The following is a 17922-nucleotide window of genomic DNA, read 5'->3' on the forward strand; positions in this document are numbered from 1 at the left end:
CTTGTACAATAAGTGGTTTGTAATTGTTGATCCTTTGCCTATCGTTATGTTGCATGGACATTGAGAATATGACCTAGTACAGACTACTGTAACTACTACAGAGTCCTATCTGATTATTAACCTTATGACTGCAATTGAGGTGATTCAACGGTTTCCAGCTACAAACGATCCTTTTCACCTCCACGCTCTGGGTAGGGCGGGGCCACGCCTCCATCCATAATGATGGGACAACCACATGTTATTTACACAACCTGCACTTAAACTCTGGCCCTGCAGCTGTGCGGCTGCTACATAAACAGTAAACACTATAGGCCTCCTGGACACATACAAAAACAAACTTTTGAAGTTATTATTATAATTCTTTAATTCAGAATTTCATAGTGGGATGGATTGATCATACATTTGTGACCTCATTTTCTATAGATTTCTATAGATAGGTTTACTGAAAAGAATGACATTCATGCCATTAGTCCAATAAATAGATTCCATCTTCTTGAACATTCACCGTGTTGCTACCTCAGACGCCTTTCTTGGTATAAATTAACCACTGTGCACTAGTCAGCACTATCAAGTTATGACCTAATTAGACTGATAACCTCACGTTCAATGTGTAGTGGGACGCCCTATAGACTGATAACCTCACAACAACATTAGGCATAATAACAGCATTAAAACACTTGTTTATGATCATTTATGACAACTTATAACAAGGTTTATGACGTATTATAAGTACTTGTCATAATGCATTTATAATATATGACAGGGAAGCACCATAGAAAACGGCAAAGCACCATAGGAAGCACCATAGATCAGGGGTGGGCAACTTTGAAGATGAAGAGGGCCACTATAGTTCCACACTCACTCCAGAGGGCCACATATACTGTCGTACCAAAAGTAGCCGATCTACAAGCTCAAAAAATCATAGATGAGGAGTAAATGACAGAGGACAGGACAAATAATAATAACAGTTTACTGTAGGCCGAAAGGGTGTGTGTGTGTGTGTGTGTGTGTGTGTGTGTGTGTGTGTGTGTGTGTGTGTGTGTGTGTGTGTGTGTGTGTGTGTGTGTGTGTGTGTGTGTGTGTGTGTGTGTGTGTGTGTGTGTGTGTGTGTGTGTGTGTGTGTGTGTGTGTGTGTGCACTACTGTGCACGTGTGTTCGGTCTGTGATCAGCTAATCTTCGGCACCATTGACTTGATGGCAGCGAAACTGTGCACACACTCCCTGGATGCCCACATTTTTCACATGGACCTGTTATAGCGCCACCAGGACATCGGATTTTGCAAAACACATTTTTTGACAGTACTCCTACAGATTTTAATTGTCCAGACATCACGCAAATCGGTACACAGCATCTAGTCCAGGGCTACTCAACTTAAGATGGCTCAGCATTCCACTCAGCAAAATTCCAAAAGTGCAAGCTAAAAATGACACATTTATTTTGTAACAGACTACACAGTCTAACTAGACTAAATTTCCATCTATAAGGCCAAACCTTGATGAACAAAAACATTTGATTAATGATGAAATTACAAAATGAGGCTACATATTCACATGTGAAGAGAACATGAACAAATATCACAGGTGAATAATATGAAACTAAATCTTTGTTGGGATATTCATGTTTGATAGTATAGTTGACCTGTGTCAGTTGAGTGTGGCTGATGATGGGTATTGGGTTGGTGTGTTCCTTCCATCACCTCCAGAGAGTGGATTGTCACATACATCCATAGAGGGGAATGTGACGCCATGGCTGCTGCCTCCTTCTCATTCTGACTTCCCCATGGATGGATGTCCTGCTCAGATCAATCAGCAGGACCAGCACACACTCATTATTTTTCTTCCAGTTTATTATACTTGTCGTATTATACGCGCCCCCTTGTGGCTGTAGACAATATGTTCTTCTATGATGACACCAGTTGGATTTAATCTCAGGGGGATCAAATTATGAATGAATTAATGAATTAATGAATGCATGTCTTATGTACAAGAGGTGGCCAGTGTTCAGAGGGCATATGTTTCTTTCGTTTTAGCCTGTAGCCTATAGTTAGGTTGTTGTAATAGGCATTTTAGATAACATTTAACTTCAAACCCTCACAAATCTTACAGTGGTCTCCCGCCTCTATAGATCCTTGGTTTGATTCCACTCAGTGAAAAAAATACTCAACGTCCTTCAATGAGTTTAGTCAAAGGATTAATACTGCAATCAATGTAGAAAGAAACACTCTGATAAAGGTGTGTGTATCCTCGGCCAGGAGGCGAACCCGAAACCTCATGTCAACAAGGCGCATTTGTTACCAGTCGACCATCGACATTTCGAATGTTTATACAAGTATATGTTTCAGACGATCGAGGACCTGACCTGAATGTATCATTTCAATCCATAGGTCTACTCTCTTTTCATTGTGTCATCCATTGTATCAAATTATTTCACTATTGTAATTATTCATTCCACCTCTTGTATCAAATAAATCCACTAAAGACCAGGCCTAGTTGTAATAATGAACACTGTGGTTCAAATTGTAACCTCGGCTGGGAGGCGAACCCCGGACCTCGTATCAACAAGGCGCATACGTTACGAGTGGACTAAAGAGCCAGACCTGATGAAGAACCAAACCTAATGTCACCAAGCACAGACAAAGACATTTGTCACGTTTTAAGTTATTTTAATATAAATGTTTATTTACATTTGACTTCTTTACTAAAGACATTTAGTTATAATTATTAATTCCATCGCTTAATTGTATCAAATAAATCCACTAAAGACTAGGCCTAGTTGTAATAATTCATTCCATCTGTTAAATCCATTAAAGATATAGCTGTAGGCTAACTTATTCATTCTATCACTGGGGAAATCTCCGGCGTGAGCGGACGTCCATACGCCGTTACTACGCGGTCCAAGAGAGAGACGGCGTATCATTTACATTTCATTATATTGATTGATTGATTGATTGAAGAATTTATTAACAGTTTGCAGAATTACAGTACATTTCAAGCACAAACTCAATACAAAGGCTGTTAACTGTGAGTGGACTGTGAGTGGACGACCCAATTCATAATCATAATCATAATCATAAGACATTGAAGTTCAATGTCTTATGATTATGAATATAATGAAATGTAAATGTATCTTATAAACCCATGGGGGTTGGGCACTTTGTGTGTGCAGAACACGAAAATAAAATAATCAATCAAAAATCAATCAATCAATCATAGCAAAAAGAGTTGAAAGTGAACAGCGCCAACGTTGTCCAGTTGAAAATGAACTACGCCGACACGCCACCCATACGACGTTGATACGCCGTCTCTCTCTGGACGGCGTATCAACGGCGTATCAACGTCCGCTCACGCCGTCGGACTGTTTTTGTCCAAAAACAGGGTTTTTTATGATTTCAGACAGTTGAAAGTGAGCTGAAAATGAACTACGCCGACACGCCGTGCGCACGACGTTGATACGCCGTCTCTCTCTTGGACCGCGTAGTAACGGCGTATGGACGTCCGCTCACGCCGGAGATTTCCCCAGTGATAGAATGAATAAGTTAGCCTACAGCTATATCTTTAATGGATTTAACAGATGGAATGAATTATTACAACTAGGCCTAGTCTTTAGTGGATTTATTTGATACAATTAAGCGATGGAATTAATAATTATAACTAAATGTCTTTAGTAAAGAAGTCAAATGTAAATAAACATTTATATTAAAATAACTTAAAACGTGACAAATGTCTTTGTCTGTGCTTGGTGACATTAGGTTTGGTTCTTCATCAGGTCTGGCTCTTTAGTCCACTGGTAACGTATGCACCTTGTTGATACGAGGTCCGGGGTTCGCCTCCCAGCCGAGGTTACACTTTGAATCAGTTTTTCTTTCTACCGTAGCTACATTGTTTTTTCTATCAGAGTGGATTCAAACCAAGGAGGATCTCTCCCACTTAAAGACTTGAGACGGTAGACCACTGTTAATTAACTCAATTAGAACTTTTAATGATTTGCGAGTTCAAGGTTTAAAGTTAAAGTTAAATGTTGTTATCTAAAATGCCTAACAACACCAACGACAGAAACATCTAGCTGCCCTCTGAACACTAGCCACTTTACACAGCGAGTGAGCTATAGTATATAGGCCCTACATAGGAAATGCATTCATTCATTATTTGATCCCTGCGATTAAATCCAACTGGTGTCGTCATCATAGACATTATTACAGTCACCAGGGGGCGCTCTGTATCAAGACGATCTGACGACGAACTGGAAGAAAATGTATTCGTGTCACGTGTGGTCCTGCTGATGAGCTGAGCAGGAGCCTGGAGGACATCCATCCAGCCATGGGGAGGTCAGAAGCAGAGAAAGGTGAAAAGGAGGAGGCATGGCGTCACATTCCCCTCAGCTGTCTGGAAATGACAATCCACTCTCTGGAGTCTGGAGGTGATGGAAGGAACCCATCATCAGCCACACTCAGCGACGGATACAGGTCCAGTGCCAGTGGGCACCTCAATGTTAAATTACCATCCCCAAAACGTAAGTCTATGCTTTGGAAAATGGTTGGAATAATAAATGTAAAGTATATGATTTGAACATGCCCAGTACATCTTTAAAACAACTTTATTGACCCTTCAATTCCTTGTTTATCCCCGAAATGACTGCACATCACAGGTTTTGTATTTTGTAGAAATATAGGGCCAAATATTGAGACAAAGCAGTGAAAGGTCCTGAAAAATACATAACGTCAGTCTTACCCAATACCCAATCTTTCTGTTTTAGGAACACAAGGCTGCTGTACTTTATACCTCATACTAAGCATTAAAGTATGATGTATAAAGTACAGTAGCCTTGTGTTCCTAAAATCGTCACGCTTTTTCGTCACGCTTCACACTAGCACGCCGTTTTTCATCATTTTTTAGGATAAAAAAAAGAAGACAAAAATCACTCCGAGCCCATGGTCTCGGAGTGATTTTCGACTTTTTTCTAATCCTCAAAAATGATGGGCTATAGCCCATGGCCTCGGAGTGATTTTCGTCTTTTTTCAAATCCTTTTCAAAAAACGGGATGCTATAGTATGCAGTCCGAGGCCATGGGCTATAGCCCATGGCCTCGGAGTGATTTTAGTATTTTTTTCAAATCCTCAAAAATGGTGAAAAACGGCATGCTATAGTATGGGCTATAGCCGAATACTGGACAACTCACCCCAGTGAGTTGTCTTAACTTTCTGACATGTCGGGGTGAGTTGCCTGTACTTTCCGCTGGGGCGAGTTATACATTAGCATGTGAGAAATTACAAGTGACATTATATAACCATTCAGCCATCTGGAGTAACCAAATTAGGAGGGGTTCAGTTCACATTTCTTCAGAAGTTTAAAACACACACACACACACACACACACACACACACACACACACACACACACACACACACACACACACACACACACACACACACACACACACTTTAATTCAGGAAGATAAGGTTGAATGAATCTAGATTATATTAAGGATAAATGGGATAAATCATTCAGATTATACAAGGAAATGAGTGGAATCAGGTTTAAAGACATTTTCAACAATTTAAGATCTCCATTTTGGCAGGAATATGCTTGGAAGATGGAAACAATGTTGCACATTCATCTAATCATATGGGTAGGCTACTGGGTAGCCTACATACAAACAATAATGTTTGTATTTGTAAGGTTTATTAAATGTATGAATTGACCTTGACATACTTAAAGGGGAATAGCACTCATTTTCGACATTTGACTGTGTCATAAATATATTTACATCTGTAGCCTATATTGTGATTGTGCTATCATGCCTTGACTTAATTATACTTATATATTATTGTAGAAATTGTTGTTGTTGTAAAGTTCTGAAAATAGACTACTTCAATATCCAATAGGAACTATGTCACCATTAGTTCAGTAAAGTATATAAAAGAGCTCAAAGGCTACATATTCAGTCAGACAACTCACCCCGAAAGTGAAGACAACAAAGTGGCCGAAAGTGAAGACATCTCACCCCCGAAAGTGAAGACATCTCACCCCTGGTGAGTTGTCCGGACGTTCGGGGTGAGTTGTCCTGACAACTCACCAAAAGTGGCAAAAGGGGTGAGTTGTCTTGTTACCGTAATGATTAATTCCATCTGTTAAATCCACTAAAGATATAGTTGTAATTTATTAATTCTGTCACTGAGGAAATCTCTTGTACATTTCCACAAAAACACCGGCGGCATGAGCGCCGAGCGGACGTCCATACGCCGTAAATACGCGGTCCAAGAGAGGGACGGCGTATCAACGTCGTATGCACGGCGTGTCGGCGTAGTTCACTTTCAGTTCACTTTTCAACTGTCTGAAATCTCACAATTTCACAAAAACAGTCCGACAGCGTGAGCGGACGTTGATACGCCGTTGATACGCCGTCCTGAGAGAGGTCGGCGTATCAACGTCGTATGAACGGCGTGTCGGCGTAGTTTATTTTCAACTGGACGGCGCCGGACCCGATGTTGGCGTTGGCGTCGTTCACTTTCAACTCCTTTTGCTACGATTGATTATTTTATTTTTGTGTCAAGCACACAAAGTGCCCAACCCTCATTGGGTCATAGGACACCATTTTAAATTTCATTATATTCATAATGCATCTGACTTGGACATTGAACGTTTTGTGACCTAATTGTGCAGAGAGAAAATACATCATTAACATATTTGTGCAATGTTTAATTTATACTCGGCTCATGCACTTTACAAGAAATTTGTGAATTTCAAAGTAGGCCTACTCCCTCCAGAAATGAACAAGGAGATGTGGGACACATGGGACTTGAACACAGAACCTCTGGGTTGAGAGCCTGATCATCAGACCAGTACACCATCTCTCAGTTGTTCCTGGAAGATCTTTATAGTATTGTTGAAGCGTTCTTTTATATTTTAGCAGTGAATTATAAGAAATGGACTGGGGGAACATGAAATATCTGTGCTGAGAGTCTGATCATTAGACGACTACACCGTCATTCAGGGCTGATATATGTCTCTTAACTGTTGTTCTTTTGTATGTTAGTAAAGGGAAGTTGAAATACTCCAGTCTCCAGCAATGAAATGGAGGACTGGGATTCAAACATGGAATCTCTATGCTGAGAGTCTGACCGTTAGACCACTATACCATACCATACCATAGTCAGCAGATGTTACACTCTAGAAGCGTGGTATGTTAGCCTAAAGTTAAAAAAATGTATAGAGCTTTTTTTTTTTTTTTTTGTTTGTTTTTAAAGATTTAGCATTTAAAACTATAGCTGTATAACTTTACTGTTCTACCCAGCATTTGTCTTGTTCAAAACAATGAAAATAACGAATTGTATTTTTATTGGTATGACCATGACGGGCCACAGATACATTAAGCAGGGGCCACATGCGGCCCACGGGCCACGGGTTGAGTAGCACTGGTCTAAGGGAAGCACCATAGAAGCAAATCTCTTTGATAGAAGACAGCTAGTGATGCGTTAACATCGTGAGAGAGTTATCAGATAGTCCAATAAACAGGCAGTAAACATGAGTCATGGAATATTTAATGATTTCCCGGGATACTTATCATACATAGCATATAGTCATTAAACGAAACACATCTTTCAGATTTCTATCCTCGGAAACCACAGGCGTTTTAGCCAGGGTGTTTCTGACTATCTTGTTTTTTATGCTGATGGTCTATTTGTTAATGACAACTGTCAGCTCTAATGGATGTATTGAAGGAAATCACAGTGTTGGATTTGAAGATGAAAATTATAGTTGACCATTGATTCATGTTACAAATCACCACCAATTTTTGACTGAAAAGCATGTCTCAATAAAAAATAAATCTACATAATGTTAATTTGTTTCAATCGATAGCATATAAATCAAGGGCTGCCAACTCACATGCACTGAGCCCAAGACAAAACTTGACCTGATGTCATGGATATATTTCAGAACCTGTTCTGACATTCCATATGTTGATCCTTCCCCATCCATCCTCCCTCTTCGATGTTTCCCTTTTGACTTATACCTGTCCATTCAAATTTCAAACTCTAGATGGGCTTGCCCCAAAGTTTAGTGCAGCCGTGCACGTTCATGATGACATGTGAACGCTGTTTCATACGTGAACGCGTGCAATGATAGTCAACGGCAGCGCGTTCAATGTGTTTGGGCCCAATCCATCCCAGAATGCACTCTGTTCCTACCCGGAAGGAGGAGTGAAATCGCCTCATGCGCTTTTGAGCAACTTAATGCAAGTGGATGGGAGGAGAACTCGGGTGCCGTCTCTATTAATATATACTCTAAGCTGTACACTCAAGAGAATGTCCCCGCTACCACCCTTAGATCTCCATATACTGTATGGACCTGACCTGTTCTGACATTCCATATGTTGATCTGACCTCATCAAACCCTGTACACTCAAGACATGCTCCTTATATGGCCAGTACATAATTAATTCCATGTTGATCTGACCCCCCATGGCAAAGTGCCAGCGCTCGCCCAGCAGTCGGCCGTCAACAAGGTTTCTCACCCTCAGGCGTCTTACTGGTTTATATTGCCATTAACAATTGCAATATAAATCTCAAAGTGCTACAGTACAGAATAAAAACATTTGCATAAAACAAAACTTCTCTTAAAAAGAGTCTAAAAAACAGTAGATTATATAAATTATAAAGCATATTGTGACATGCAATACAATACATTTTAAATGATAACTAGGAGTGCTTAACATTGCTTAACCAAAATTATATCACTGACGTACTGTCTTGTTTGATTGTTTCCCACTCCAATTACAGTAAGTGAGGTCTATTATAGCCTACTACGTCACAGAATATAGTTGGTAGACAGCTGTACACCACATCTCTTCATTCCGCATTATGTAATAAAACTACAGTGCTTTCCAGTAAGCCTGAAGGATCTCTTATGCTTGAACTCTCAGCCATAAAAAGTCCAAAGTTCACAGAGTAGTTGAGTAAATAGGGTAGAGTGAAGTACTGGCTGTCCAGTCTTCGAACAACTACAACTAGACCAACATACTGGCCCTCCCCCGAGGCACTGGGTAGGATTTTTGCTGATAATTGATGCTTAAATTATGAATATGATTTTCTGGCTGAGCTGATATGTTAGTTTACATATTTCAACATAAAAAACATTCTCATATTTCTGATGTGTAATTTTCATCATCATTAAAAATAAAATACATAAAAGATAAATGAATAATTTATATATTTTAGTATAGCAGAGTCTCTGTTAGCCTTGGTCGTGACAGTCTTGGATGATTTTCAAAATAGTGTACCGTTAACACTCCCGGTCCATACATCTACATATAATATGACAGTGACTTGTATCAAGGCAGGTCTCTGTTTGTTTCACTTTCCTTTAATGCCATTTTCAGTATCCATTAAAAATAATCTTTTAATTATTACGTTTTACAGTAGCCTACATTACATGGCTGGAGTGACAATAACTTAATAACAGTGAAAATAACAAGCAAATGCAGAGTAGACCAAATAATATCTTCGGGTTTCTATTGGTAACAAGTTAAATGGTCATTGCTGTAGGAATGAAAGCACGTTTTGCTTCCCGTTCCATTTTTTTCCTGAAAACCTTTAATGACATTCAATTATCAAATACCCATTTCTATTTTCAAAGGAAGGAATATAATGTCTTTTGAGATGAAGAGCATTCTGAAGACTAAAACCACAAGTATGTATTTCCCGCACTCTCTGATTACTGTAGATGAAATATTGTTGCAACATCAGTGATTGATATGATGACATTACAACCTTTGATCAGATGTTATTACATCCATGATCAGAAAATGTGTTAATAAAATCCAAATGTATATTTGATATTGTTGCTGTCGGGAGGAAACCACCTAAAACAATTATTTTGTTTGTTTTTTGCATAAATCACTGCTGTTGAACTCCCTTACGTCTGTGTGTTATTTCGAAAATATTGAACCAATGAGAAGTAGTAAAAAGAAACTACCTGTTTTCTGCTAATTATAGGTGAGACTTGTTATAGCCATTAACCCCATTAATGGCATCTTAGGTAACTGAATGCCTGTAGCACTTGCCCTAGCCTCAGCGACCTTACAGGCGTGTGTAAAGGCTTAACTTAAGTAGACATAGCACTCTATAGTGTACTGTATACGTATAGTTTCATTACATAGATATTCCACTGTTAATATCTTACATTTGATGTACCATGTTTTTGTTCTTGCTTACTGTAAATCGCTCTGGATTAAGAGTGTCTGCCAAATGCCTAAATTGTAAATTGTGAATGTCCTCTAAACATAAATATTTGCCCTTGCAGAGCTGAGGGGGGAGAGCACCACCCAAAGTAGCTCCCTTGGGGCGGTGCGCTGGTCAGTGCCTGAGGAAGACATCCAGGCCCACAGCTCAGCTCCTAGCAACCCCAACAGACTCAGCAACAGCTCCATACACGTTCAGGTATGATGACACATGCAAAAATCCCTGTGTAAAAATGTAAAGATATGCACAAAAATTGCTTTACTGTGACAGACAGTTATGTCTTTACTGCTCGGACCCAGGTCACAGTGCACACTCACACTATTATGTATGCTATTTTGTAAGAAAACACCATGTCCCCACCAAAATAGCCTTGGAAACCACAGGCGGTTTTGTTTCCAAAACAACTCCCTGAACAATTTAAGAAAAACACCCAAGAAAATCTATTCTGATAGTAGATTTCAGTTTTTTGTTTAATTTTTTCAGTGACTATCAAACCATTTCTCTACTGACATTTGGCATAAATGCTGTTTCTGCCTGGCAATTTCCATTTCCAAATCTGATTCCTTAAAAATCTGTATTTGAGTTGAGTTTCTATTAGGTCAGTGCATGTGTTATTATTATATCGTGCTGATACCTTGACGTGTTTCATGCAGCTTCCAACTCGTCAGAATGGTCTGAAAGACCTGCGCAGCTTGCAAGAGTGTTTCCAATTCATCAATCATTGGAAGGAACAAGTGGACCAAGTCTGCAAGGTAGGAAGGAAAGACAGACAGACAGACAGACAGACAGACAGAAGAAGCAAGTAACAACAAAGTGTGTACAGAAATGCGGCTACATTAGGTACTTAGTTGGTATTATTAGACCAGTGATGAGGACCAGGGAACATGTGTATTATTACATTTAAAATTAGTTTGCCACAGTTCATAACACATGTTGTGCCCAGTGACTTTTATAAAGACCCCTTTTAACATCCTCCACCCAGTGTTTGTTGTGGGATAGCGGTGTTGCCGGCTTTTTCCAACTAAACAATATCAGGCGTTTAACAAGTAAAGAGGAGAATGCTATAGCTTCAGCCTGATGGACCTATTAGAGTTTAGACTGATAAGCTCAAATGTACAGAACATGAGGTTATCAGTCTGATGTTTGGTGGGGTGACAAATAGGTCCGTCTCACAGGTTATGATGCAGCCAGTTGAAAATCACATTTTCCCAACGTAACCCAAAAAAAAAATAATAATAATAATGGTGGAAAAGTATCTGATCTACAAGCTCACAGTGCATCATGAGTCATGACGTGTGTGATCTGTGGATGTGCTATTTTTGGAAACCTTTGGAACACTTTTGAGAATGTTTGCCCATAACGATAAAAAGGTTTACAGGGGTTTATCCTGTCAATATCCCAGGTGTGATGTGTACTCTGTGTAATCGTTTCCCATGGCAACGCTTATCCTAATCTCAGTGAGTGACCGACATAAAACTGTTATGCCAGGTTTGTCCACCTTTCACGACCTTTCAACTGTATTTACAGGTGTACACATCTTTATCTACACCATTATCTGTCCATTTTAACAATGTAAAAGGAACACCTAAAGTGGTTTGTTTTTTCCAGTAAAGGAGAAACAGCTAGATTGGAGCTCGCCCCTCCTAGGATGTTATGTCATCTTAAACTCTTAAACTTGGAAGAAAACTGACAGAAAAAGACTTGCTTACTACAAAAAAATAATAAAGGAAACCTCCTTAAACCGAGAAAATAACATTTTTATTTTTATTTTTACATCTTAAGCTTGAAAGGCTTAAATATACAATCGTGGGCTCCACCCACCCAGAAATATGTTAAAGTTTGGCAACCATTTCTGTCCTATTTTAAGAAAGAGGGGGGCCCTCTTTCTCCCCTTTTTCCAAGTTATAGTTGATTTATTTATCTATTTTACAGTTTTAGTTTTTTGACGTTATATTTAATTGCATGTCGCTCTTAATCTCTCCATTCCATTCTTCCTTTTTATTTTAATATTTACTGTGGTATTGCTATTGTCTGTAATTTAAAATATCAATATCAATGCCGCTCTCTATTATTTTTGTGTGTTATCTGAGATAGCAATGATGTGAATGTAAAATAATGTGTTTGAGTTTATAGATTGGTATAGATGTTTTGCTGGTACAACAAAGCGTAGGGCTATTAGGGTGGTTAACAGAGTTTGTGGATGCTGATAGATCAGTCACGTACAAATTGTTTTATGACCCACTTAGATCACCTGCAGTACTGTACTGTAAATGGTTAGAACATCTAGGACAGGAGTAGGCAGTGGCTCGTAACATATCTGATGGATGCTGACATGTACAAGCCCACAGGTGTTGGGAGGCCCACAGGGTGTTTTCATAAGTGGGGCATATGGTGTGGTGAGTAAGAACGTTTGCTTGGACCTTTAGACTAGTTCAATGTATAAGCAGCAAGCATTTTACTAAAACAGCCTTTGATAATAGACTTGACAACTACGATTTGACCCTCAAACCAGTCAATTAAACGGTCAGTTCATTTTTACAGCTTTTACAGTATTTTACAGTATTTCTCGTGGGTGTGTGTGTGTAAATCACATTTCATAATGGATATTGATTGTGCTCAATACTGTACGTGCTGTATTTCTTCAGAAGGACAAGTCTGATGGGAGGGAGAGCAGCAGAAAGGGAGAGTCTCAGACTCGCTCCGAACGCAGCATGGAGGAGAGCAGGAAGTTAATCTTGGAATGGGCGGGAGAACTCCATCACATTGACAAGGTAGGTACAGGTCAGTACATAGCGTGTGTGCGTGTGTATAACCTTCCAATATGTTACCCATATTTTAACAAAGGGAAAGATTAAAAGTTTAATGCATGCAAAAATCAGTAGGTATCAACGATATCAACAATAAAAGATAAGCTCATACACTGCCACTTGCACGGTCAAGAGTGAAGTTTCATGAACATTTCGGCCCAGTAGACCTTCCTCAGGAATAAGGTCTATTTGACCGATTTTGGGGCGAACATTCTGCAAAAATAGCAGATGGGGGTCAATAGCCTACATAGAATTTAGGTGGTGAATTGAACAGTGTAATTAAGGACGTTTTGAAAAGACATTATGAAATGTTTATGACGTTTGCTTCCAGCTACTGAAAGACACACCCTGGAAGGTAGAGGAATGTGAACTAGAGGAGGAGAAGAGGAAACTGGAGGTGGATGCCAATGAGGAAGCTCAGACGAGGGTTATGGAGTGGGCCAAGGAACTACAGATAGCTTCAGAGGTCAGGGCTCAAATGACATGAGGGCAAGGAGGAGACTTGTCACAGAGCACAACAATGCATTAACCACTTCCTACCAACCTGGCATCCCTATTATGTAATAAATGTTAAAAAGGAGTAGGCTACAAATAGCAGATATATTAAGCACATACAGCTCTTCTATTTTCAACATTTGTCTTGTCGTAGTATATAGGCTGATATAGCTAGTCTACACCTTTTTAAAAATACATCACAATTATCATTTGCAAGCAGAACTGAGGGAGATGTTGTAAGATCATGCAAATTGAAGCAGGTGCGTAACTGTGTTTGTGTGTGTGTGTGTGTGTGTGTGTGTGTGTGTGTGTGTGTGTGTGTGTGTGTGTGTGTGTGTGTACTAGACCTGTGGTGTGGAGAGTGAGGAACTTGGTAAGCTACTGCGTTTGCTGGGCCTGAAGAAGAAACGTCTGGTCTACCTGCTCCCTCTGTTGGAGTTCATCACCTGGTCCATCCTGAAGGAAGACGGCAAGGTGATCACACAACACACGCACGCACGCACATGTTTCAGATGTTGTTTTGACTAGCAAGGAGAAGAGTTCCATTCTGGAACGTCCTACAGTATAAAACCTTATAGGAATAATACTTTTATTTATAAAATATTTTATCTTGGCATTAGATTCATTATAGGATTTCTGCCAGAAGGTATTTTAACTGACCACTTTACCTGTGCTATAGGCTATAGCCTGCATGACTATATCTGCATAAAATATTGCAGCTCTCTTATAAATTAAACATTTAATTATCAATGGTTAAATAAATAATAATGAAAACCTATAAAGCAATCCACAACATTGGGGTGCCAATAGCCGAGCGGTTAAGTTGTGTACTGAAGGCTCTGATGTCTGTCAGTGAGTCCTGGGTTCAGTGGCACGCAGACATCTAGAGCGGCAGGTGCTGAAGTGAAAAAGGTCACCTTGTGCAGTGCGTGTAACCACCGGTTGCCTTATTGGGGCATAAATAATAGAAGCTTTTAATCCACTGTACAAAACAAAAATAAAATGAACAAACTGTACAAAAAAAACGAACTTTCAAAAGGGCACATTGCTGTCCAGAGGACAAAAGGGCAGGTGCTCTAGCACCACCTAGTGTGCACTGGGTTCAATTCCTCGGCATGGTGGACCGCTTCCTGACTCTCTCCCTGTTTCCTTTCTCTCTACAGTCTGGACAATCAATAAAAACAAAAGAAAAATAACTCTTAACTTATTTTTGTCCTCCTTCAGAGAATGATTCCACAGTTGTGGTTGCTGGCGAAGCAGCGCACCTGGAAAGCAGGCATTCCACGATACATCCCCAACACAGGTGGGTGTTCTGTTCACATTTTGCATTATAATACGATATGTAAATGTAGGCCTATTGATAGTAAATGTGTGTTTTTTTTTTTCAGTGTGGACCTGGATTTGTAGTGCATCAGGTAAGAGCAACACACCTAGTGTGTGGGAGTATGTAGTTCAGTTTCTGCCAGTTTTATATAGGCCTACTGTACATTCATGAATCAGTTACACTATGATACCAACATCACTTTCACAATATTCTGAGCTGATCCCGCTATCAGCTTACAGTGTTGTATTTACACCAACCATCTCGAACCGTCCAAACAGCTGATGTGAGTCTTGACCCCACAACCATCCACCCATGGCTGCAGCTGTCTGATGACAACCGGAAGGTCCAGGAAGGCCTTTCTGCTGCAGAGCTCCCTTACAGCCCTCAGCGCTTTGACGGCTGGCCCTGTGTGCTGGGCTGGGAGGGCTACGGCAGAGGCCGCCACTACTGGGAGGTCGACATAGTCAACAACGGTTACTGGCGCATAGGAATGACCACTGCCGGCTCCAAGCGCCACGGCCGTTTCCCAATGACCCCGCGGCAGGGCTACTGGGCCCTGTGGCGCAGCACACACCAGTTCTTCGCATGCACCAAGCCGGAGACGCCCCTGCCCGTGGGTCTCGTGCCCCAGCGCATGGGCATATACCTGGATTATGAAGAAGGCCAGATCTCCTTCTACAACGCTGAGACCAAGTCCCACATCTACTCCTTCAACGGAGGCTTCAAGGAAAAGCTCTACCCTATGTTTGCTCCACTGGACGGACGCACACTGATGACCATCATGCCACCACACAAGATCTCATTGTGAGAGGAAGCTTGTTTTTTTCCCCAAGCAGGGAATATTTCAAATTGCAACGGGTGCAGGATCCAAAAAATGACTGAGGAAGGAGAGAGGAGATTTGCACACCGGCCTTCGTCAGGTGTTGACGAAGGTGGGTGAGGCTGAAGCGTTGGCCATATCTCTGTATCTCTCAGTCCTTGTCCCTTGTATGCCCAATTTGCCCATGGAGATCGCTGATGTCATCAGTATATGCAATTCCCCCTTTTGTGCCCATATATGAAGCTGACTTATTTCTTTGCAGCTGATGCCATGACGAGTTGACGACACATTAAAGGTTAGACAACACACTTCCACTGTCCTATCAATTAATGAAATTAAGCTGATTATTATTATTAAGATACTTATACCATGGCTCTTCCTGCCTTTGTGTTGAAGTGTTCTTGAGCAAGACACTGTCAGTTTTCGTTTTCTTTCTCTTTTTTTCTTCTTCTTTTTTTACAAGCTTGTTTCAAGCTTGACAAGCTTGTTTCAGTGCCTGAATAAGAGGAAAGGATGAAATGACTGAGGGGGCAGTTAGGGGCCTGAGTGGAAATCAGATTTAGCCATGCCAATGGATGCAAATGTTCTTGCTTAATTCCCAGCAACACTGCTGAGTGCTGACAGCTTGAGAGAATACTGAACCCCTAACTACTTCCAATAAGCAGGGTGGTATATTGCGTAATTGCTTCCACCAACGGTGTTAGAACAGGGGTTCTCAACCCGTGGGTCGCGACCCCTCGGGGTTTTTTTTTTAAATTTTATTTTCACGATTTTTCAAAAATAGCAGACCTACAAGCTCGTAGCGCGCCACTCGGTGGCGCGCTATGAGCTTGTAGATCTGCTATTTTTAAATAGCTAAATTATAACAATGCTTAAAACACCAAAAGGGGTTCCCGCCCAAAATGGGTTAAGGTTATTGTAGCAGTCAATTTATATTGGGGGTCGGGAGGGGGCGGGGCGGGGGTCCCGAGACATTGCCAAAGCATTTCCGGGGGTCCCCGGCCAAAAACGTTGAGAACCCCTGTGTTAGAATGTGTGTGTGAATGGGTAATTGCTGGATAAATCGCCTAGAGAAATTCAGACCTTTCACCATCTAAACACACAGTAACACTCATAACTTCAAGAGAATGTGCCATAACTAAACTACATGTTGTTAGACCTTAAAAGCAAAAACAAATTTGCTGAAAGAACTAGATTATTAAACTTGATTGGTCAGATCAGACAATGCTAAAGGTCTAAAATGTACAGTAAAAAAATTGTATATAATTTATTTTATTGATGTTTATAGATAATATCTATCAATAGTCATTAATTTTTTCGCATTCATGTATTTCTGTCTGTATGTATTAGGCCTATGCACTTTATACTATATTTTCATGCTCTGTATACTGTACATAATACATTTCATTATGGGCTATGTACCTTGTTGTCTCTGCACTCTGCTTGATTCTTTTAGGTAGGCCTTATCACTTACCCTCAACTATTGTTTCTTCAAATGAAAAAAGTTCGGTATTAAATTAGAAGTATCGCAGCACAGTTGTATGCCTCCACCAACCAATTGCCATTTGTATCCGTGTCTGTCCAAACGTATAGTCCAACTCCAAGCGCATATCGTCCGGTCGCATGGCCTTTTCCTTTAGGGCCCCCACCCTATGGAACGCTCTGCCCCTGGAAATCAGGCTCGCTGAGTCAGTTCCACATTTTAAATCTCTGCTTAAAACTCATTTTTATAGACTAGCTTTTAATTCTGTTCTCTCCTGATTGTGTTCTTTTGATTGTTTACTCTGCCTTGTATTATTATTTGCTTTGCATTGTTTCTGTGTTTTTCCTGCTGTGTGATGTTTCCTTTTGTAAAGCACTTTGTAACGTTGTTTTAAAAGGTGCTATAGAAATAAAGCTTTATTATTATTATTATTATTATTATTATTATTATATATACATAGTATAGCAGTATATTGCATGAAGACTTTGAAGGAATTTCATGGATATGTTTTGGTTAGTAATTAACCTTGACCTTTTACCACCTACTTCTGGATCAGTTCATCCTTGACTATAAGTGGAAGTTTGAGCCACATGTCGTGAAATTCCCCCTCAAGGATCTTGAGATATCATGTTTAGAAAATGGGCCAGCCATGGAGTCATAGTGACATTATTAAAGCGTAAGACATGTAGACATACAATCCCCAGAGTTGGGCAGGTGCTGGGCGAAGTACCGTATTACAAAGAGTAGGCTTATGT

General features: G+C 40.2%; 1 protein-coding gene across 1 annotated transcript; it reads left to right on the top strand.

The window, feature by feature from the left end:
• Nucleotides 1-9644: 9644 nt before the first annotated feature.
• LOC306914256 (butyrophilin subfamily 3 member A1) lies at nt 9645-15961 on the top strand (the record flags this gene model as incomplete). The annotated part of the gene is made up of 9 exons (XM_079491246.1): nt 9645-9687; nt 10300-10436; nt 10892-10990; nt 12884-13009; nt 13377-13511; nt 13886-14014; nt 14765-14843; nt 14929-14955; nt 15143-15961. 9 exons carry the CDS (start codon nt 9645-9647, stop codon nt 15670-15672), a joined length of 1305 nt encoding a protein of 434 aa, XP_079347372.1. The 3' UTR covers nt 15673-15961.
• Nucleotides 15962-17922: the final 1961 nt, after the last annotated feature.

This window comes from Electrona antarctica (assembly GCF_951216825.1).
Source record: "Electrona antarctica genome assembly, chromosome: 21".
NCBI lineage: Eukaryota > Metazoa > Chordata > Actinopteri > Myctophiformes > Myctophidae > Electrona > Electrona antarctica.